Here is a 21,453-nt window from a genome sequence, read left to right as displayed (position 1 = left end):
AACTGAAATGAAACGGTAACAAGTTAACGGACGTTCAGGTAGCTGAGCAGGACGACCGCGAGTCTGACGGCCTCGGAGTCACCGGGGACGCTGCTTCCCGCCGGGGCGTCCCCAGTGAGAGCTCTCCCGGCGAGCGGCCCCGCGAAGCTGACCGGAGCTTAGAAATACTCCGTCTGTAAACCTCGCGCTTCCAGGAGGAGCCATGCACGGCTCGTGCTCACGCATTCCTGTCAGGTGGGGACAGGATGCCACTCGGGCTCGAGAACCTGCAATTAAGCGACAGAACGGTACCGTGCAGAACAAGGGTTCGCGCCTCGCCCGATAACTGCAGGCATAAATTACCTCCTGGAGGCGAGAGAGACGCAGCACGTCCCACATTTTGAGAAATAAAAGGGAACAAAGGACATAAATCTCACCTGAAATGCCACAACAATTTTAGCATCGGATTAGACTCCATTTATAAGACAAAGCTCGACCATCTTTGACATGCAAAGGCAGCAAACTTAGCTGTTTGGATTCAGTAAATCAGAAAAATAAACATGCATTGTTTTCATCTTCTCAGATAAACAAAACCTATAATTGCCTATTTAAAATTCTGAGTATAACTTATTCTCAGTCCTTGCAAAATGGTGCCTGCCGCGCCGAGCTCCCCGGCCCCTCCGTCGACAGCATGCTCTCCTGAGCCTTTCCTTTCCTCGTCGGCGAGAAGCTTTACGAACTTGGCAGATGTCGCATGACCACTTCCCGCGTCCTCGGTCTGTCAGGCCGGCACCGCGCACGCCGCGACGGCGCCGGGCCGGACGAGGCGAGAGGGCCACAGGCGTCTCAGCTCTGCCCATGTGTCTGAAGTCGCGCCCCACCCAGCCGCACCCCGTCTTCCTTCCTCCTCGCCGCCCACCACCAGGGGCCGTGTCGGACGTTCGCCCGGGGCATCCGCCTTGCGTGGAGGCCCTAAGGGCGGCGACTTTCTCTGCTTTACTGCCATCCGTTTGGTGCCCGGAATAGTGCCTGGCACACAGTGTGCCCTCAGCGAGCGCTTGGTGAACGAATGAGAACCATGCCCGCACCACAGCCGGACCCTGCACGGTTTTCACGCGAACGTGAAGCTGTCGAGCACCGGCGCCAGCTCCCGCCTGGGGACGACCGCGAACCTCCCCGTCCGCCCAGCACGGGGCTGGAGAACGAAGAGGCCGCCAGGGCTGCGGCCGGACTCCGCACGTGGCCATCGCCCCTCCATGTCCTCACGTTCCCAGCACAGAGCCGCTCCCCACCCCAGCGCTCCTCGGAGCGTCACGAAGCTCACGCCTCGACCGGACGGCCGCGGCCGCCTTCCCCACACGGAAAGGACGCGGCGCGCGCGGGCGGCGTGCTTGCGGCCGACGCGGGCACGGGGGTCTGCGCCCGCCCGTGGCGCCGGCAACCCGGGCCAGCCTGCGGCACTTCAAACTGAAAGCTGGCACTCCGGAAAAGGAAGGGGGAAGAAAAGACTGCAGCGGCGTTTGCAAAATAAACCGAAGGCGCGAAGAAGGTTCGGGAGGACACCGTGGAAAGCAGAAAGCCTGAGGGCAGCTCGGGCCGCCCGCGTGCGGACGGCGGCTCTGCCCCCCGCCGGCTCAGCCCCGGGCAGGTCGCGTTCCTCCCGTCTCCAGGTCCGAGGGCGGATGGCACCTGCCTCCAAGGGCGGCTGTGACGGTCAGAAAAGTTACGTTCCAAGCAGGCCATCGACAAGTAACAGCTGCCGTTAAAATTATTACTAGGTCATGTGACGAATTTTTCAAGTTAGGAAACATTGACCTCACTCTTTCCATTGGAAGTGAAAAAAACCATTTAATTGTAAGCCCGAAGCTCACATTGTGAAGGTCACGAGATATGTTAAAAAACGGAGTGGTGGTGGGGGGACGAGCCATCTGCCCCCGCGCCCTGCCCTTCCCCAGCAGGCACCGTCGGCCCCCGGTCAGGGCGCTGGCCGCAGGTCATCGGGTCAGCAGCAGGCGGCCCGCTCCGCTGCGTGAGCACCACGCCACCCGTGCCGGCTGACGGGGACCCTGCGGCGGTGCCGAGCCGGCGCCGTCTGACTGCTGAGTGCCAGGCCTGCGGCGGGGACAGGCAGACACGCCCTCCCGCCTGCGGTCCGAGGTGGCCCTTCTCAGAAGCAGCAAGTGCCAGGTCTCTGGACGGCGGATTAACTCGCGGGGAAGACGATGCGCAGCGACTCGCGGGGCCTCGCACGGCCGGCACTTGGTCAGGATGAGGGGGACGGCGAGGTGGCAAAAGGAAAGGGTCGAAACGGCCCCGATCGGCCTCATCGCATCTCTTAGAACAAGCACCCTGCGCACCGCCGCACGGAGACCGGAGGCCTCGCAGGGCCCACGGCTGCGAGGGGGCCCTTTGCCTGACGCGGCACCAAGCCGAAGCCCGCCAGCGTCTTCCCATTGCCAGCTCGCCAGGAATTACAGTCTCCAGCAGGAATTTGCAAGTAAAAGGAAAAAGCTCATCAAATTAAGAGTTGTCACTGCACTCCACATCCTTCCGTCCTTCTGGAATAAAGGTCTCGTGGGTACGTGCAGAGCGCAGGCTAACACTGGACCGCCGCACGGCACACGCTGCCGAGCCAGGCCACACCCTCCACCCTGAACTGCGCCCGCTCACATTAGCGGCTGCGTGCTGGACAGGCGCCCACCCTACTGTCCCCGCCCCAACCCCAGGACCGACCGCCCCCAGGACTCACTCCGACTCCGCCCAGCCACACTGTGCTCAACGCTGGAACCTTCCAGAAGACGTCTCAAGAATCTATCTTAGCTGCCTTCTTTTCAGCCCGACGGTCTTCTGAGAGAATGAGAAGCTGACCCCTCATCTTTGGGTCACCCCGATCCCAGAGGCATCTGTTATCACTGCAGTCAACGCACAGGTGGGCACCGGAGAAACTTTTAAAGGAAAAGGAGAGCAGTTCCCCAATTTCTAAGGCAACTGATGCTTTTCTTAGAATTTTTAAAAACAGCTTTTATGTGTTTCAATATTGTTCCTGTTTCCAATAACCGAACTAGAAACGTTTGCTAAAGAAACTCAAGAACAGCCTGGGTCCGAGCAGGGTCCCGACGCCCGGGCGGGGCTGGCAGAGGGGACATGGGGCGGGGGGGGGGGAGGGCGGGATCGCGACCGCAGTCACGCGCGTGGTCACGTCCGGGCCCTGTTCAGCAAGGGTCTTGCACGCACCCTTTTTGGAAAACACCACCAAACGAGAGCACTTTCTTCTCGTGACTCTTCACCGGGGACGGCATGAATACCTGACCTGGAGCTCGAGCTCACAGTGCTTCGTGATTCGCTGAGAAACGGTCGTCCCTGAGACCTTCACGTTTGGTGCATCGCCTTTAAATTGCATTGCGAAATGCCCAGTTATGAAATAGACGCCAAATGTTCTTTTTAATCACTTAAAGCTCCAAGTGAAGAAAATCTGTTTGTCGTTAGATAAATATCTTGAACGTGGTATAGGCGAAAACACCTTGAAATAATGCTTAACTAATCACAAAGCAGCTACTCTGCAGTAGAGGGGCGAACCGCTAATTAGACGAAGGGAAATGAACCCGTCACGGTGGGGGGAAGGGACAGAGAGGAATGAGCCGTAATCACGCCGCCTCGTCAGGGGGAGCCGCGCCCCGCACGGCGGGCAACGAGGGGGGGAGGCCCGGGCTCCGCACGTCCTCGCCCGCACGCATCGCATCAGCGCTCGGAGCTAACCGCGACCCGGGCCCACAACGAGGGCTCAGGGGGAGCCCTCCCCAGGGAAGAGAGAGACGGAACGGGGGCGGGAAGGGTGCTTCACCCCGGCGGGCAGCGAACGGAAGGGCGACGGGCCGGGACCGTCCCCTGAAGCTGCCGGAACGCTTCCCGGCCAGCCTCAAACCCCACTTCGGAAGGCCCGGGCGGGGCCGGCCAGGCTCCGGCGCCAAGGCGGGCTGGGACCCCGGCCCACGGCCAACACTGGAGGCCCCGCTACTCACATCCTGCTGCTCGGAATGATCTTGTGTCCTTCCCGGAACCAAGTCACCTGCGGCCTGGGGCAGCTGTCGATGGGCGGGAAGTCCAGCACCGCGGCCTGGCCTTGGGCGACCACCTTCCGCTGCTCTTTGTCCGTGAAATCCCCCATATCTGCGGAGAGAAATCAGACCCTTTCGGTTCTAGGGAAGTCCTTGCGGGGGTGGGGGGGGGGGTGCCAAAGGTGGAAACGACTGTATTTTCCGGCAAAGTCGCCAACACTGCTCTAATCAGCAGTCAGGCAGGGGCCGGGCGGGGAGTGGGGCCGAGGACGGGCTCTGCAGGCCTTCCTGTCCCCGTGCGGCCACGACACCGGGAAACGCCTCCTGCTCCAGCGGAGGCAGCCGGGGGAAGGCGCCCCGCGCCCCCCGCCCCTCGCCCCTCGCCATGCCCCCCACACCGACCGCCCCGCGCCCCCCGCCCTGCACCCCCCCCTCGCCTGCCCCGCGCCTCCCGTCCCACACCTCCCATCCCACACCCCTGGGCCCCTGCCGCCCCCTCCCCGCGGAGCTGTAACGGGGAGCAGAGAGCGCGCGGACCCCTCCCGGCCCCCAGCTCTCCGGTGAGTTCTGCCCAGGCGCCCGCCGCTGCCCTTGCTCCGTTTTCTCTTCCTCATCGTTTCTGGGGTGACCGTCCCCCTGAAGCTTTTTGGGGAAGATACATTTTCATTGCTGATTCTTTTTTAGAGCGTTCTCCATGCTGCTGACTGAGTTCGAGGCAGGGAGGTTTTGTTCTGGTCTTTGTGCCACTGGTTACCAATATTTAAAAGCTGGAGTAATTGGAGAAGGACCCAGCCATTAGCAGATGTGGCCCTAAGTGGCTGATTTTTAAACTGGTTAACATTTGAAATTTTTGAACAATTTCCATATTATGGTTAGGTACAGATATACATGTATACACCTAGATATGGTGTACATATTATATTTTTGTCTGAATGTATAGAAATTTGGAATAATCCATGGGAAATCTCTATTATCCATGGATTTTCGATTCAAAAGGAACTATTTCCTATGTTACAAGCAGTGCTAAATGAAAAAGATAAACTAGTGAAACAGATTAAGAAAACATTCGTGGTTGTTTTTAAGTAGAATTTGTTAACAAAGAGAAGGAGAAAGAAATAAGACGGTATCTAAGAGCTCCGGAGGAAGGACAGCAACAAGAGCATAAATAATTAAGCAAGAAAAAGTCTAAAATTTAGTTTTATAAAATGGAATTTAATATATTATAATAAATTCCAAGCTGTTAACTTATTCAAATATGTTTTGGGTATAATTTTATTTATTATGTTTCCAATTATTCAACTGAATAAAAGTTCTGAATTATTCTGCAGATGGATCTGGCTGAGCGACTTCACGATTCAGAAAAATTTATGCCTTCCTAGTAATTTAAAACATAACCAAACGTGCATTAGCATCCGCGCCTCGCTCAGTCACCGGTGACGGATGCGGAACGGCAGAACAGCTAGCGAGGACTCAGCTTCGGGCAGTGACGCCGCACACTACGGGCCTTGCCCGGGGCCAAATAGCAAAGGCGAACATGCCGCCATCCCCGGTCAGCGCAGCCTGGGCTGGGGGCTCTTTAGGTTCCCTGACACCTACTGTGACACACTGGGGTACGATTAAAGGAAGAGACACTTCGGCAGTGAATGCCAAACGCGCCACAGCAGACGGGCCATTTCGGAGGGCCCCGCCTGTCACAGGCTGGGGACTAGACACGCATAGAGCGCCCGGCCTGTGCCAACATCCCTGTCCCGTGCCCCTAAACGCTACACTGAGATGCAGTGTCCCTGCCTCTGGGCAGCTGCCTCAGTCCCCACAATGGGTCTGCCCAGCAGAGCGTGAATTGAACCTCCGCAGCCTGAATACCATCCGGGATGTCGCCGCCCACGTCCTTTTTGCTGTGCAGCGAAAGGGTTTCTGCACACACCGTCGTAGGAGAGGACCGGCTGCAAATTGATGGAGTTTGATTTACGTTACGAACATCTGACTCCGTGGGGAATGGACTAGGAGCAGCTAGGAGCTCATGGCGCAGAAGCCGCCGCGTGCCGGGCCCTCGCTCTGCGGAGCGGGGACAGCGGCACTGACCTCGCCAGCCCCTTTGTCACCCTCGGAGCAGCTGCACCGGCGAGGCGTACTGACGGCCCGCCAACCTGAGCAGTTGTTGTTTCCCACAGAATCCGAGACGGGCTCTCGGCCCCTGCGGTGCTTGGAGGTGACGGGCCGGCACCCCCCACGCGCTCGCGCCACGTGACGTCTGGGGTCGTCCCGGGCACACGTACATGCGACTTGGACCTCCGATCTCCGCTGCAAGAGCGCGCCCATCCGGTTCCGCACCGCGCAGCGGTAAAACCCGGCGTCCGGCCTCCGCAGGGACGGCACGGTGTACCTGCGGGACACCGGAGAAGGGGGTTAGTGGCGACATCCACGCGGCCCGGCGCCTCATCGCGTGGATGCTCGACGAGCACATGACCCCCGGTGAGCCGCGACCTGCGCGACCCCTCGCTGGCCACGCACTCCCGGCGGCTGCGATTTACGCATGAGACCTTGTCAGCGGTAGCTGTCCCCCTGTGAGGCTGCGGCTATCACGGGAATGAGGGCCCAGCCGTCGCCGCCGTGGCGCCTCGCACACAGCCCCGGCCGCGGGGGAGGCACTCACGCCGGGCCGAGCGAACGAGAAAGTGCAGCGGCCAGCAGTCGTCACGCTCAAACGGGACCCAGATTATTACAACTCTCTCTCGACCTGGCGACAGTCACCATACGCATCGCGTCACTGTTTATTAAAGTTCCGACAGGACGGGGTAGAGGCGTCGCTAGGCGAAGCAAGCAGTGACGCCCTGCAGTGACGCCCTGCCGCGAGTCCCCTCCCCTCCGCTCACTGTGCGGACATCGCCCGGCCCGGTGACACGCTCCCCTTCCTTACTTCTCCACGTGCAGCCCGATCTTATTTTAAACCTTTCTGGACCACTAAAAGTCGTTTCATGTTTCCCGTTCCTGTGATTTTAAGTAATCACCCCTCGAACCAATGCCTTTCCAAGAACGTCAGTAACCTTCTACAGGGGCAGGAGCAGGAGACGGAGCTTCCACGCGGGCCCCGCCCGAGGGCCGCCGTCGGCTCCAGCGCGTGGGCCGCTCGGAGACCCGCGAGCGAGCGGGCACGTGGCCGAGCTCCGCCTGCAGTGGGTCTGCGGCCCCGCGGCCCGAAGCGCTCACACCTCATACGAGAGCCTCGCGCAGCCGGGCTCACACGCAGGTCGGGAACAAGGTCTGAGGCTTGGAAACCGCTCACACAGGGGAAAGCGGCTGTCGCAGGGACAGAGCTAAAACCCAATCGAATGGTAGTGTTTTCCGAAAAAAGTGAAAATGCGGTGATGCAAAACTTTCCTAGAAAGATGTTCCAGTAACAGTTATCTTCCATTAAAAATACTTCCTCTTACAAAGCATAACCAGAGGAACGTAAAAAAAATCGAGTAGAAGCCACCATGTATGGTTTATTCGCTCAGTTTCCAAGCATACCTCAAAATCACTTAAATTCAACTAATTGCTCATCTTTTCATTCGAGTATGTCCAATAGTCAATCTGCAAACAGAACTCATAGGCATAATTTTTAAGTGAATAAAATATTTGAACAATACAATCAATTTGGAATTAAGCAAATATTAATCAAAGTATGTTTTCCCTCAGATAATCATCTTGAGATCCTATGGCATGATTAATAAAATCTTTTATGAAAAAAAAATATTGCTAAATTTTAATCTTCGAAATTTGATTCTTTTCTGAGGAATGGTTCCTGTCAAATAAAAAAAATTAATTAGTGAATATAATCGGAATATCAAACTGAACACAAAGAGTCTGCGCCATTTATTTAAATTACAAATAAGACGAGAAGCGGGAGGGATTTTAATTATCATATACTGTGATTATAATAAGGAAGAGTTTTGCGAGTAGGTTAAAACAAAGTCAACAAAAGTTTCTGAAAAAGAAATAATACAAGTTATTGAAGTATATATTTGAAAAACCAGAAGAACAGTTTCATCGTTGCAACATAATCGCATTTATGTGATTGTTACACAGTCTATTCTTCCTTTTTGCAGTATCCGAAACAGATCTGAAATTCCTATGAATTTCTATATAAATCCTATACGCTAACGCACACGCACAGCGCTGCTTTCAAACGACAGGAGAAGCAGACACGAAATTGAATATTAGGCATATGCTGTTTTACACTATCTCTTTAGTTTAATGTCTCTCCAGGGAAAAAAAACTACACAAAAAAGTTGCAGAGTACTCCGCCTATTATGGGAATTCCTACGCAAATTATGTTCACCTAACAGATGGGAATATTCGTTGCAAGCCTCTTGTTTATAAACACACATTTTTAAGCAGAGGAAGTTTCCTGGCTCTTCACGAGAAACCATGATAAAATCTTAGCACCATATGCCACTAAAATATAGAAAACGCGGCTCCTGGTCCGAATAAACGCGGCAGGGAGCGTGCCTCCACTGTACCCGGGCGGGGTCCTCCGAGGCTGGCTGGGGGAACACGTTCCAGGGCTCATTCTTTATCAGCCAGCGCGTGTCAGAGGAAATCCAACACGACCACGACACAGCGAAAGGCTTCGGCGTCCGCCTCTGCCGAGTGGGCGGGCGCCGCGGGGCCGCAGGGCCAGCCCCGGAATTCCTCTCGCCCCGCGCCCGGCCCCACCGCGGACGACTGCTGGGCCGGCCCTTCCTGGGGTGGACGCGGGCCACCGTCTGTCTGCCTGGGGTGGGGCCCGCTCTCCCGTGTTTGAAGAGTTCTCCACTCCCCGAGTCCGGGGGACACAGGTCTGAGACGCCCCCCGACCACCGGACACACGTAGCCTGGCCCTCTAGGTCTGGGGCGGAAGCCGCACGGGAGCAGGCGTGCAGGGGTCTCGTGTGGCAGGTGGAGGGGCGTGGCGGAGACCGGGTGGCAAGCCGCGAGCCTACGTGTGGGTCGGCCCCGGCCCCACTCTGCACGCTTGCCCCTGCGCCACCAGAATGTCATTTAATCGCGCGGCATTCCAGGGCGCTCCCGGAAGGGAAGGTCACTCCCCACTGCCGCCTCGTGCTGTGAAAATTTGTGGGGGTTCTTTTCTGTTTACATTTCTCCGTCACCTTAGGAACCATCTCATCAAGTTACCCTCAATTTTTTACTGAAATCAGGCTGAACCTCTATAATGATTTCAAAGGGGTTAATTAACCCTTACGAGGCCGAGATTTCCGCTCCACGGGTCCCTTCTGCATCTCTCGGGGGAGCTGCCACGTTTCTTCACGCACCTTCCGCTCGCCTCCTGCAAAGGGCATTCCCGGGTATTGCATAATTTCTATTGCTACTGTGATTTTTCCTTTTATAAGACTTAAGAAAAGTAACTTTTCCCTTAACCATCCCTTTTTTACTGGAATAAAAAAGAATAAATACCATCATGTTTCCATTGTTATACTGTCACAGACACTGAGCCACGGCGACAGGCCACAGGAGAAACTGCGAGATTGCTGACAGCTCAGGGCACTGATGACTCTGGCTTCATAACAATGAGCACTATGATTAGCATAAAGAAATTCTTGCCTTAGATATACATACTTTGAGTATAACTACAAACGTTTTCTATCCCTAAATAGAAAATAATTTAGAGTAAATGTTTTCGGGGCGGGGGGGAGGGGTGGACAGACAGGTATCTATCTGCCTATGACGCCTCCGCAGACTTGGTCTGACTCTTGAACAGCCATCATCTTGCAGACGCCATTCTTGTGCTAAAATGTGTAAATACGCGTCGGTGTGAATAACATGGTGTTTGGAACTCGCTGGAATTCATTGCTCAGTTTAACTATAGTACTAACAGCAAAAAACAAAACAAAACAAAAAACAATGCTATTTTTTGTCAAAGCTGCGAAAAGGTGAATTTATATTCTTTCCTCCTTTATAGGGTTAGCATTTTATAACATTCACCAGAAGTGGGGAGGTGGAAAGAGGATTCAATTTCAGGTAGAAAACACTACCATTTTCATACAGTATCCGTGTTTTTCAATTTGAGACTTAGAACAGTCCCAGGAAGGTTAATCTATGGCAGCCGGAGGTGCTTATTGGAAGTAAGGAGATGAAAGAGTAATTTGAAAAAATAGCATGAGATTTTTAGACAGGCTTTATATCTTGAAAAAAAAATGACAAAACACGATGGGTCCTTGATCACCCATCTCAGTGGCTGCGGCTCTCAGAGCAGGGACGGAAGGCCATTTATCACGCCCACCCCAAACGGTGCGTGCGTCGCGATACGCCCCTTCCTCCATGGAGCGTCCAGTGAAATGGCAGCCAAGAGTCTGCCTCACCTTAATGCTCCACGTTAACGAGCCAGCGCTCAAACTCGCTTCGACGCAACCGACAACACCGAGTTTTTGGAGGATTGTCCAGTGCACCGAATTAGCAGGTCGGTTTGTTAGCGCCAAGAGCAACGCAGAAAACTCCTCCGACAGCTTTAAGGCGACACCAGAATTGTTTCACCCTAAGTTTAAGCGGCTGCATAGGTAATAATGGCATTCTGTATTTTTTTTTTTTTTGTATTTTAGAATAAGACTGTTAACACCACTGCTTTAAATGTGTCCAGTGGAATCTAAGCTATACAGTGATTTTGATGTCCACAGTATCCATTTAAAAAAAAAACACCAAAAACAACTCCGTAATGGATAGAATTTCATATTCTTTCTTCTTATTCTTTGAACTTTAGCATGAGAATTTTATTCTAATGTAACATTTTTTATGCTTGAAATATATTTATTGATTGCCCATCATACTTCTCTAAAATAAAAATATACATATAAATAGCAATTTAAAGAGACTTTCCTTTGACCAAAAGATTCTAAGTGCATAAAAAATTTCTTCTGGATTGCATGTTCACTTAATCAAAACAAGATAAATGGATTACATATTTTGAAAAATAATGATTAAACATTAAAAACTTAGAAAGGAAATGCATTTCTTAATGAGATGGAAGTGACTGGTTTTTTTTTTCAATTACTTTACATTTTGTTGAATGGAAAGTTATTTACTAGCAGAAGGAACAGAATTAGATAGAAATTGACAGCAGAAAGAACAGAAAGTATTTGACCGTGCACTTGCATACGGTTAATTTAAATCTAATGAACACGTGGAAGAAATAAACAAGCAGAGAAGTGGCCGATGCGTAGCAACAGCAAACCACGCCGAAGCAACAAAAACGGATGCGAATTCAGACTATCAAATCATCTTTTTTTGCCGAAGTTAATGAAGCACCTTCGGAGTGAATGTTCGGGAAAACACAGAGCACGAGCCTCCCTGCAGAGCACGCCTCTTCTGCTGCAAGAGGGAACGTCGCCCAGACGGTGGTGAACAGGGCTTTTCGCCCCGTCCTCAGAATCCGCAGGGAGGCCTCGCCGAGGCCCCGCCGCGTCCCCTCGTCTCTGAACGGGGCGAAACGCGCGCGTCACAGAATATTTCCCAACTTGTGTTTAATTTCATACAAAGCGTGAATATTCTAATTCCAACAGATGGAAACACATAAGCTCCAGGGCGCGGCTGTGCGTCTGCCGCCCGGAGAGGACACGCCGCCCTCACCTGGGGTGTTTCCGGCAGGCGTGGTCTTTGCTCTCACTAAACGCTCTTTGCGGCATGACATGGCTGTTGACGGCAGCTGGGACTGGAAAGGGGGACGGCTAACCAAAAGGAGGCGCAGCTCCTGCCGCACACCTATGCACACCTGAAGTAAGGAAACCCCAAGACCTGTCCAAACGTCCCAGTTCCAGTGTCAGCCACTGCGACCTGCAAGGATGCAGAGAGGGAGGCCAGGGGCCCCGCTCCGGGTTGTCTGCCCGGCGCCCCCGGCGCCCCCCGCCCCCCAAGGCTGCGGCAGGAGGCGCGCTTTTCTCTTGGGGCCTGGGAGGCACGAGGGAGCAGAGCCCGGCGGGCACCACGCAGAGGCCGGCGCAGGGCAGCTCAGTCTGCGGTCGAGACGCACAGGTGGACGTGAGGCTCCCCCTGCGCCGCCGCGCACGCGCGGAGCCCGCCCGCCGGCCACCGTGAGGCCACGGTTACTGCTTCTTCTTATCCGGACCGCTCTGAAACGGCATTCCTTCTCTCCTGGGCCACGAACGCTGGTCAACTTTTCCGAGCCCCCTCCGAGGTGGCTCTGCCCCGCCCACTGTACAGCCGAGGAAAGTAAGACGCCCAGCTCCGTCCGCCTGTCCGACCTCCAGCCATCCGCGCCGAGCTCATGACTCGCACGCCTCTCGCGGCCCTGTCCTCCCTTGTTCTTCCTTAATCCCTCCAACCAAACAAGCCGTGAGGGCGCGTTCGAGAACGTACCATGCTGCCTGGGATTCGTGAACAGACTGCCGTTTACACACATCGGAGCCTGCGCGGCTCACGGCGCCAGCAATGAGGGGTGACCGGCCCCTCCGCAGACGCTGAAAGCGGGGCCCCGGGGCGGCCCGCCCGCCGACTGCTGGGGAGCGCGGTTCTGACCCGGTCCGTCCGCTGCTGCGACAAATCGCTCCGGCAGCAGCAGATGCCACAGCCGGGGCCGCGGGCGGAGGAGGCGGCGTGCCCTGCCGCTGCGCGGGGCGGGCGGACCAGGCCGCGGAGAGCGCGGTGGCCAGGCCCTCCGATGTCCGCACACAGCCTCACGCCTGTTCAGCGCGGCGCTCGATTGAGAAGCCCACTCTGGGGGAACCCCCGAGCATCTGTGACCATGTGGGCTGCGTGTGGCTCGGGGACCGAGGGGGGGAGCGGTGCCAGGCCACGGCCCTCGTGGGGAAGCCCACTACCTATCCTGAAACGCCCCAGGAAAGCCCGCTCCTCGCGTGCGTTTACTCCAGCGCACGGGACTGCTGGCTGGCCCACCCGGGGGTGCCCCTCGGCGATAGCAGCCGCTGGTGGCCCGCCCTCACGCGGACGCGAGCCCATCTGGAGGGACCTCAGCCCCGCCAGGCCCCGGGGCTCGAAGCTGGCGCTGCGCAGACGGGCCTGATCTGCAGCCCCCCACCCCAGTCCTAGCTCTCTGCCCCCCAGCTCTCGTTCCTGCACCCCGACGCTCAGCTAACACCCATCCTCACGGCTGCGCACAGAGGCTCTCCCCGCGCCCATCCCCCTCCCAGGGTCCGTTCTCCCAGGGTCCCGCCTCCATCCAGCTCTGCACCTCAGCCCCCCGCTGCCAGCTCAGAGCGGCAGGTGCCACTGACCCAAGGCCCTCCGCTCACACGTGACGCCCCTCGGACGACAGCCACACGGGGGCTGCTCTGCATCCCTCGGCAATGACAGCTTTTTTGGTCTGGAAATGTCACTAATGGGCTCAGTTTTACAAATATAATGATAGCCTCCCGAGGTGTGAATACGACCTGTAGCAGAACAGTAAACCCCGTTCTAAGTACACGTTAGAATCTGTTCTTTTAACCCCTGATGCATTCGAAATCCAACCCAATATTTTCGCCTCCTGTGCTGCTACTGTCAACAAAGCAAGTACTCTAAACACGCGGTCAGCCCGACGCGGAACCTCACTCGCCAGCGGTCACTTACGTGTAGTCGCTGGTGTAGGTGGTGAGCTCGCTGTCGTCGTGCATCCACTTGAACTCCAGGGGCCAGCTCCCCTCCGCAAGGCAGGTGAGAACCAGGCGGTTCCCTTCCAGGTGAATCTGTGGCAGACCGGGCTCCGTTTTAAAGTACGGCACGACGTCATCTGAAACACCAAGAAGACACAACCGAATGGCGTACGCGTCACAACGGCCTCGCCCGGTCAACCGCTGATGTAAACAGCCCTGGTTTTAAAAAGTGGAAATGGTGGCTCTTTGGCGCCAGGAAGTAGCAAACGACCCGTGGCCCCCTGGAAACACACAGCACCCCAGGTAACGTTTTGCAGGCGGAATGCTCGCGGACGGCCCTATTCGGAGGCATCGGCCGAATTCGGCCAAGCTGTTTCCACTTTTGATTAACACTTTTTTTTACCAAAGGAACACACTGGCCAATCTCTGCTCACGCGAGCTGGGTCGCATGAGAGTCTCAAAGTGACAAGGACGGTCTATTCCTGGGTTCCGCACACAAACGCCATGCTTAACAAAGGGAACCAGGACGAGCAAGATCCACCTCGGTGCCGAAACGACACGAATCATGATCAGCCTTCATTTCCCACGCTCGGTCTCCTTCAGTGACTTTCCGCGGGCCACAAGACTGCAAACCTGCGTGCGCGCCGACCAAGGACTATGCCACGGCAACGGGCGTGAACCAGCGGCCGCGGCACACAACTCATGACAGCACCGCCGAAGCGCACGGGCGTCCGCGCGGGGAAGCGGCCAGACAGGACGACGTCCACGGCACTTGCCTCCGCCCGAAAGTTCTCGAAGTTCAAAGCCAGGCAAAACTCGACTGCAGTTTAGAGCTCAGGCTGAGCATTCCCTCCAGGGGTGGGGGTGGGGGGGGGGTAACAAGGTCCCTTACGGAAGTCAGATCCAGATCAATTTCTGTATGGTTACAGGGGGCGTTTTGTGAAAACTCACAGAAAATCACTCTATGATTTTTCATTTGTTTTAATTTGTAACATATATAATTTGTGCAATTTTCCTATGTATGCTTTAGCAATTTGAAAAAAGCACATGCAGGCAGGGCACTTGGCTTCTAGCTCTAGCTCTAGCTCTAGCTCTGATCAGCCACATGACTCCGTTTGTATTTCATCGGTGAAATAAACAGAATGAGATGACGGATTTTCGTAATAAAGTCCCCCGGCACTCCTGCGTCGCGAGCTTCCTGCTGCCTTTCACGCCCCCTCCTCCCTGAGCGCACAGTGACACTCCGCCAGGCTCAGACCTCCAGCCCTGAGGCCAGGCCCGGCCCTGCCCCGCCCGGCCGCTCCTGCCTGCCCGCTGCTGCCCGCCTGTGCTGACCGGTGCGCCCTCCCCGTTACCGAAGCTCCTCCCCCACACACCTGCCGGCACCTGTCAGATCCGGAAATCACTCTGCATTCCCAGCACCTAGAACAATGCCCAGAGGAGGGGGAGTCTGAGTAAACACGCGAGGGGATGAGTGTGACCAACAGCGAGGCAGGGGCGGCGACGGCCGGGGCCGCGCGCACTCCCTCTGCGCCGGACGACGGCCGGGGCCGCGCGCACTCCCTCTGCGCTGGACGACGGCCGGGGCCGCGCGCACTCCCTCTGCGCCGGACGCCGCCTGAGAGTCGGCGCGTGTTGCCGCACTTAGTTCTCCCGGCCCTGTGGGATGGAGGTCGCCGTCGTACCCACTTCACAGAGGGGGAAAGCGAGGCCCGAGGCACTAGGCCCCTCGCTCGAGGCTGCCCAGAGCGAGCGGGGAGCTGTGATTTAAGACCTGGATGGCCCGCTCCAGGACCTTCCCACTCTGCGTGACTCTAAGGTCACAGGTTTCTCACTAAGGGAACTGTCTTCTCAAGAGCCCGTATCTTTACCGCAAATTTTTGACAAATTTGTGGAATTACTTAACTGAACTTTTAGATGAAATTACTATATATTTTTTAAAAAACAAAGTAAGCCTCAAACAGCATATTAACAGTGTTAAAATTACAACTGTGTTTTTACCTTCAAGTGCCATACAAACAGCGGGCTCCCTTTGGACTACACAGAATTCAAGTAGGTAGAGTCGATTTCGCCATGGCGGTCCATCACTGGCATACTGGTAACACGACATGACCCACGTTCAGACAAACGGACGTTAAATCGCACTGGTGAGAGGCGGGAAGGAGGTTCGGCCTGGTCAACGGGATGCCACGCGGGAGCTCAGAGCGGAACGGTGGGTGGGACCGGACCCTGCGATCGCCCCGTGCGCCGAGGCCCCGCGGGAGCCGGGGAGCGGGCGGGCGCGGCTGGGCCAGGCCCCACGCCGCCCCGTGACTGTGAGAGGTGTCTGCTTCGCTCTCACGCCTGTTCCCGCGTGAGTCACACACGACACGGCCACCCCAGCCGCAGCCGTCGCCCACGGCACTGCCGGTGTCGTGCTGACGCCGACGGCGAGCTCTTCCTGAGAGGGGGCGGCAGGCGGCCTCTGGCGGAGCCGTGTCGGTCGGCGCTGCTTCCGGCCGCCGTGTGAGGAGCAGGCCAGTCAGGCCGCCGCAGTGACCCAGGCAAATGCTCCGCAAAGCGACGCGAGTTTGGCCAAAGCAGCAATAGTGGCGGCGGCGGGGGAGAGAAACGGTGGCTTCGGAACAATCCTTCGGCAGCCAGAAAGATTCGGGGACGGACGGAATGTGGGGGGCGGGGGGGGGGAGGTGCCGGGGAGGGAGCCCGGGCCGCTGAATGGCACAATCTTCTGCTCGACGAGCACGCGCGGACCCTGCCCTCAGCGACGGGAGCGAGCGGGTGTCGAGGGCGCTGCTGCCTCGTAGGAGGCTGTGGTCGGGGCCGGGCGCAGGGCCAGCACCGGCCAAGTGCCAGGGGTCGTGCGCGAAACACACGCCAGGCGAGGGCGGGGGCTCGCCGCGCCGGTCCTGCCCCCGGAGCCCCGCCTGCCTCTGCTGCCCGGCAGGAGCGCCGGCCGCCGCTCAAGGCGCCCTGTCTTTTCCCCCTCACTCTGCGCCGGGGCCGAGCCACCCGCCCTCACGCCCCCGGTGGCCCCATCGAGCCGGGCCGCCGGGCTGTGGCCTTGCCGCGGGCTTGAGCGGTGTCCTGCCTGCGGCTCGTACTATGCTCAGCGACGGAGGAAGAAAAGCCACTGCGTGTGGTCTCGGGGTCCTGCGAGAGCGGACCACGAGAAATACGTACGTTTGAAGGAACAATACTTCAAGAGACACTCTCAAGAATTTGAATTTGGTTTTACAACTGACAGCCCCATCGATTTAATATATTACACGACGGCTTTGAACGTAAACAAAGCCGTAACTCATTTTTCCACAGACTTCACGGAGCGCTGAACGCGCAGGCCGGAGCAGGGCTGGCGCCGGGCGCCGCGACCGGGCGGGAGAAGCTGGCTTCGTGCGGCCGGCGGCGGGACGGCGTGAGCGCGGAGGCCGTCGTGCGCCTCGGCGGGCGGTGCTCAGTGACCTCGCGCGCCCGCGCTGACATCACAACCACAGCGCTTCAACGTAGGTGGCTCAGTGTGCAGAGCCGCAGCCATGTCTCTGAGCCCAGCACTGTTGGCCACGGACACACACACAGTAGGTCGTGAAATTGAAAGAGGCATAAAGGTAAGAAAACACAAAAGCTTCGGGGAGAGGGAGCCAGAAGGGGGGTACCCGGGTCACCACGGGCCCCGCGGAGGCGCGAGGTCCTCGCGAGCCTTCACTGGGACAGACGGGGCTGTGAAAAGATCCACAGAGACACGACGGCTGAGTTAGGTCTGGGATGAGCGTGCCCGACTCCGACCCGGGGGAAAGCCAGCGCCCGCCTGACGCTGAGGCGTGTATGTGTGTGCGTGTGTGTGTGTGTGTGCGTGTGTGCATGTGCACGTGCACACGCATGTGTGTGTGTTTTCCCAAATAATAATGAACAGATTCCCCTCCTTTGGGAAAAACAGGTAGAGACTAAATATGCTTCCGCAGTCTCACTATGAACATTATAAGACCCTGGAATGAATTACTAAGGAAAAGGGAAATTTCCATTTTCATATACTTTTAAATAGAACATCAGTCATTTACGAAGGAGAAAGGCTCGTCTGTCCGGATGACACAGATTTAAGGTCCATCAGAGGACAAGGATGGACTTAATGTTCTCTCTAGACGATATCAGAATTTTACGACACACAAGTCACTCCCCAAAATGGACTTTTAAGGGTTTTGACGCTGACATAAATGCATGTCCCTTCACCGTACGTCCTGGGTGCAGGCGGCTTCTGCTCACATAGGAAGGACCCGCGACCCACTCGCCACAGCAAGGGTCACGGCCGTGGGGGCCCAGGGCGCGACACCCCGAGGCGGAGCCCGCCTGCAGCCCTCGGCTTCTCCCAGGGGGAGGGGGCCGAGGGCGCGACACCCCGAGGCGGAGCCCGCCCGCGGCCCTCCCTCGGCTTCTCCCAGAGGGAGGGGCCATGCGTGGGTCTTCACTATCTGCTCCACAACCGAAAACGGAGGCCCTGTCACCAGAAACCCTTCCGCGGCAGGATGGGTACGAGCTGCCAAGGAAGGCAGACGCAGGCTGCCGCGGACCCTGCCAAGGAGAGCGCTTCGGCGGGGTCACCTTCGCGCACGTGTTCCCGCGCTCCCCGCTTCTCCCCCGTTTTGAAGTGATGAGGAATGAAGACATCATCGGCCTCTGCTTAGCGGAGGACGCAGCTGCACCACAGATGACGGGGCTGAGGCCACGAGCCCCGCCTGCTCCGGAAGGCGACGGCGACGTTCACTGCGCACCTGGCGGCAGGTGAGCCCTGCAGGGAGGAGCAGGGGCCGCGGCGTGAACGGAGCCATGGCCGCGCAGGGCTGCGACCACGGAGCCCCGCTCTCCTGTGGCCGGGTTTTCCCGGGCGACTCCTCTCGCCGTCTAAACCACTCATCTTCCTTTCAAAACTTCTTTTATAACAAATTCAAACACTTTCATGCCCCGAGCTTATGAATTTACTACTGACAAAAAGTTTCATTTTTCAAATCCCAGGGAGAAACAAAAACGTGAGGCGTAATGCCTCATCTGTGAACAACCCTGCGGGGAGGAGACCCTCTTCTGGCCAACGCGGCCGTGGAGTGCCGGAGGCTGGCAGGTCGCTGTGCGCGGCCGCCGACGCCCGGCGCGAGTCCACGCGTGTTCTGCTTTTTCCGTCGGGTAATATCAACCTTTTTAACGAAAACAGGGGTCCATTTCAAGTAGATTTCCGAGGTAAGATTTAAATGCGTGATTAGAGACTTTCTGTAGTAAAACACACCAATGGGGCAAGGCGCCCCCCCCCCCGCCCCCGAAGACAGCAAAGTCCTCTGCGTCTGGGCCGGCCAGGCCGCTTCCAGGGGCCCTTTCTGTGACCACCGTGCAAACTCATCGGCGGTTAAGGCTGAACGGAGGGGGAGGGAGAAGCGGCTCCCGCACCACAGCTCACTTTCGGACCTCGCTCTCCTCACTTAGCAGAAATATTTATGAAAGTTCTCTGTGACAGACCTTCCAATATAGTAGGATATGTCACTGTATTTTGTGGATCTAAAAAAAAAAATTGGCCAACTCCTCTGAGCCACTTTGCACAATTCCACGCTGCATTGAGACCAGCGAGCGTCAGGAACCCGCGAGGACCAGGAGCCCAGGGGCAGGTGTCCCCATGCGGTCCGGCTCGGGCTCTGTCGTCGGCCCGGCGTGGGGCGGATATCCGATCAAGGCCACTCTGTGTGGCATTGCTCCCCCCCACCCCCGACTTCCTGAGTCTTTGCGGGGCGCGCGGGGCTCCTGCTCCCCGGTCCTCCAGCACCGCGTCTCCCGCCCGGCTCGGGTACACTGGTCCCCGCCCTGAGCAGCCGCAGCCCCGACGCCAGGGCCCTCCCCAGGGTTCGTGGGGCACGCCGTGGCTGGGGAGTCCCGTATCGGCCCGGGGACGCTGAAGGGGCCCCAGGGCCCAGGAGCCCAGGGCGCCTGACCCAGCGGGCTTCACGGCTGAGGCTCCAGGGCCCTCGGGGCCACCTCCATGCTGCTTCTCCAAAGGCTTCGGGGGGCTTTCCAAAGAACGGTCCCGTCCTTTGCGACACATGAGAAACTTTCAGATACGCGCACTCCATTCCAGGTGCACGTGGACGGTCGTGGGCCGGCCTGGCGGGCCGTGTGGGTGCTGCAGGAACCCCCAGCCCCTCGCAGGCCTTGGAGGGGGACCCACGAGCACTCACTGCGCCGGCAAGTTAGGGACAGACCGGTCACCCTCCTCCGCCCGCAGCCGAGAGGGAGAGCGTGCGAGGAAGCTTGCCGGCCCGGCGCTGGGCCTGGGCGGTGGCGTCCTGAGCCACCGGGGCCTGACCGGGGGCAGCCAGGTGTGGACTCAGCACACAGGAGGCCCCGAGAGTCCCGCTCAGCAGCCCTGGGAACAGTCTGCGAGGCCCTCTGACCGCGGAGTCAAACCGATTCTCTCTGTTTTCTCTGAAATCAATGCGAATTAACAGCATATTTAAGGGAACTCATGGGGGGAACCTCCCCTTCCAGCATTTCCCCCTAAGAAACCACTCAAGCTTTCAGTGAGATTAATCTACAGTGAGGCTGATTACGGTGGGGCCATAAATGCCTGTATTTATGTACTGGTTTGATCCTGCTCCGTGCTAATCTATTTCAGTGCATGAAATAATAATAAGAGGCAGTGGGATAAAAGCAATTCTCCTATTTCTCCGCTATTTTATTTCAAAGTAGAATTGCACTAAATTGTCATCTCTATGGCGTGTAGAAAGTATGTCCAACCAAAATAAAAGGATTGTTGTCAGAAATAACCGTTTTTATGGAATATGGCTCAATATTTCTTTCAGATATTGCTTCAAATAACCCTGAAAATCCAACTCAGATTAAATAAAAGTCCAAGGCGTCCAAGAAATGAAACTCGGGTGAGACTGACCTTGCCCTGCTTAGATGTGGAGTGGTGAGTTTGTCCCATATGTGCTGACATGAAAACTCAAGAGACACAAATGGTGAATACTTCGTTTTAGACCAAGAACGTTACATTCGGAAAGAACTCAGGGATCTTTAAGTTCATGTAGATCAGGCCTATGGATTTTAGAGGTTACAAACCATAAAGTCTTCTCACAGAGAAGTTCTCAAGCACCATGGCAGCTCAGGGGAACGGCCTGGGTTCGAATCCCAGCTCCACCTTTGTGAGCGCTGAGCACCTGGCTAACAGCTGCCCACGCCCAGCAAAGCAGGGAGACCAGCTTCCTGGTGTCCGGACTTCCTCACGACTTAAAAAAAGTTATTGATAACCCCAAATTCCTCGTTGATATGAGTTATGTCTTTATCATATTAGAAAGTAAAACTGAGAACTCTCGAAATATTTCTTAATTCATTGAAAAATAATAACATTAAAGTTATTACGTTATCGCGAACTACATACTTATGAAAAATAACTATTACGCTGAAAAAATATATTAAAAAGGGTGGCACGCTTACATTTTTTCAAATTTCTGCAATGTCTGGCTTCGTAAAAGGCAACTAGATTCTCATACACGCTTTTGCATTTACTCTCTTGAAATTATGTCGTTTCAGTTGAAGGGTCTGAAATAAGCCAGCCTCCCACAGACGCGGAGCTAGAAAGGGAGCTGCATTCCCACGGCCTTTTAAGGTAACTGTGACTACGCCTGATGCTGTGCTAATTAGTGGCCATGCAGAATCGGAAACCATGGTGACATTTTGGTCCTTGTCTACGTGAACATTCTTTGGCCCACCCCACGCTGTGGACGGACCTTGGACATACGCGTGGCTTTGCGGGTTCACCGCCTCGTGCAGGTCTTCCAAACGCTGATGTGTTTCATTACGCCACGTAAAAA

General features: G+C 56.3%; 1 protein-coding gene across 1 annotated transcript in view; it reads right to left on the bottom strand.

The window, feature by feature from the left end:
* Positions 1 to 21,453, bottom strand: part of SDK1 (sidekick cell adhesion molecule 1) — a 308,508-nt gene that overhangs the window by 244,161 nt on the left and 42,894 nt on the right. Inside the window, exons 2-4 of the mRNA XM_036225179.1 lie at positions 13,593 to 13,752; positions 6,311 to 6,417; positions 3,999 to 4,146 (exon numbers count right to left, since the gene is read on the bottom strand). Coding sequence (XP_036081072.1) covers positions 3,999 to 4,146; positions 6,311 to 6,417; positions 13,593 to 13,636 — 299 coding nt within the window. The 5' untranslated portion in view covers positions 13,637 to 13,752. The remainder of the gene's footprint in view (positions 1 to 3,998; positions 4,147 to 6,310; positions 6,418 to 13,592; positions 13,753 to 21,453) is intronic.

Source organism: Rousettus aegyptiacus, unplaced genomic scaffold (genome assembly GCF_014176215.1).
Source record: "Rousettus aegyptiacus isolate mRouAeg1 unplaced genomic scaffold, mRouAeg1.p scaffold_m13_p_7, whole genome shotgun sequence".
NCBI lineage: Eukaryota > Metazoa > Chordata > Mammalia > Chiroptera > Pteropodidae > Rousettus > Rousettus aegyptiacus.
This window is presented reverse-complemented; position numbering and strand designations above follow the sequence as displayed.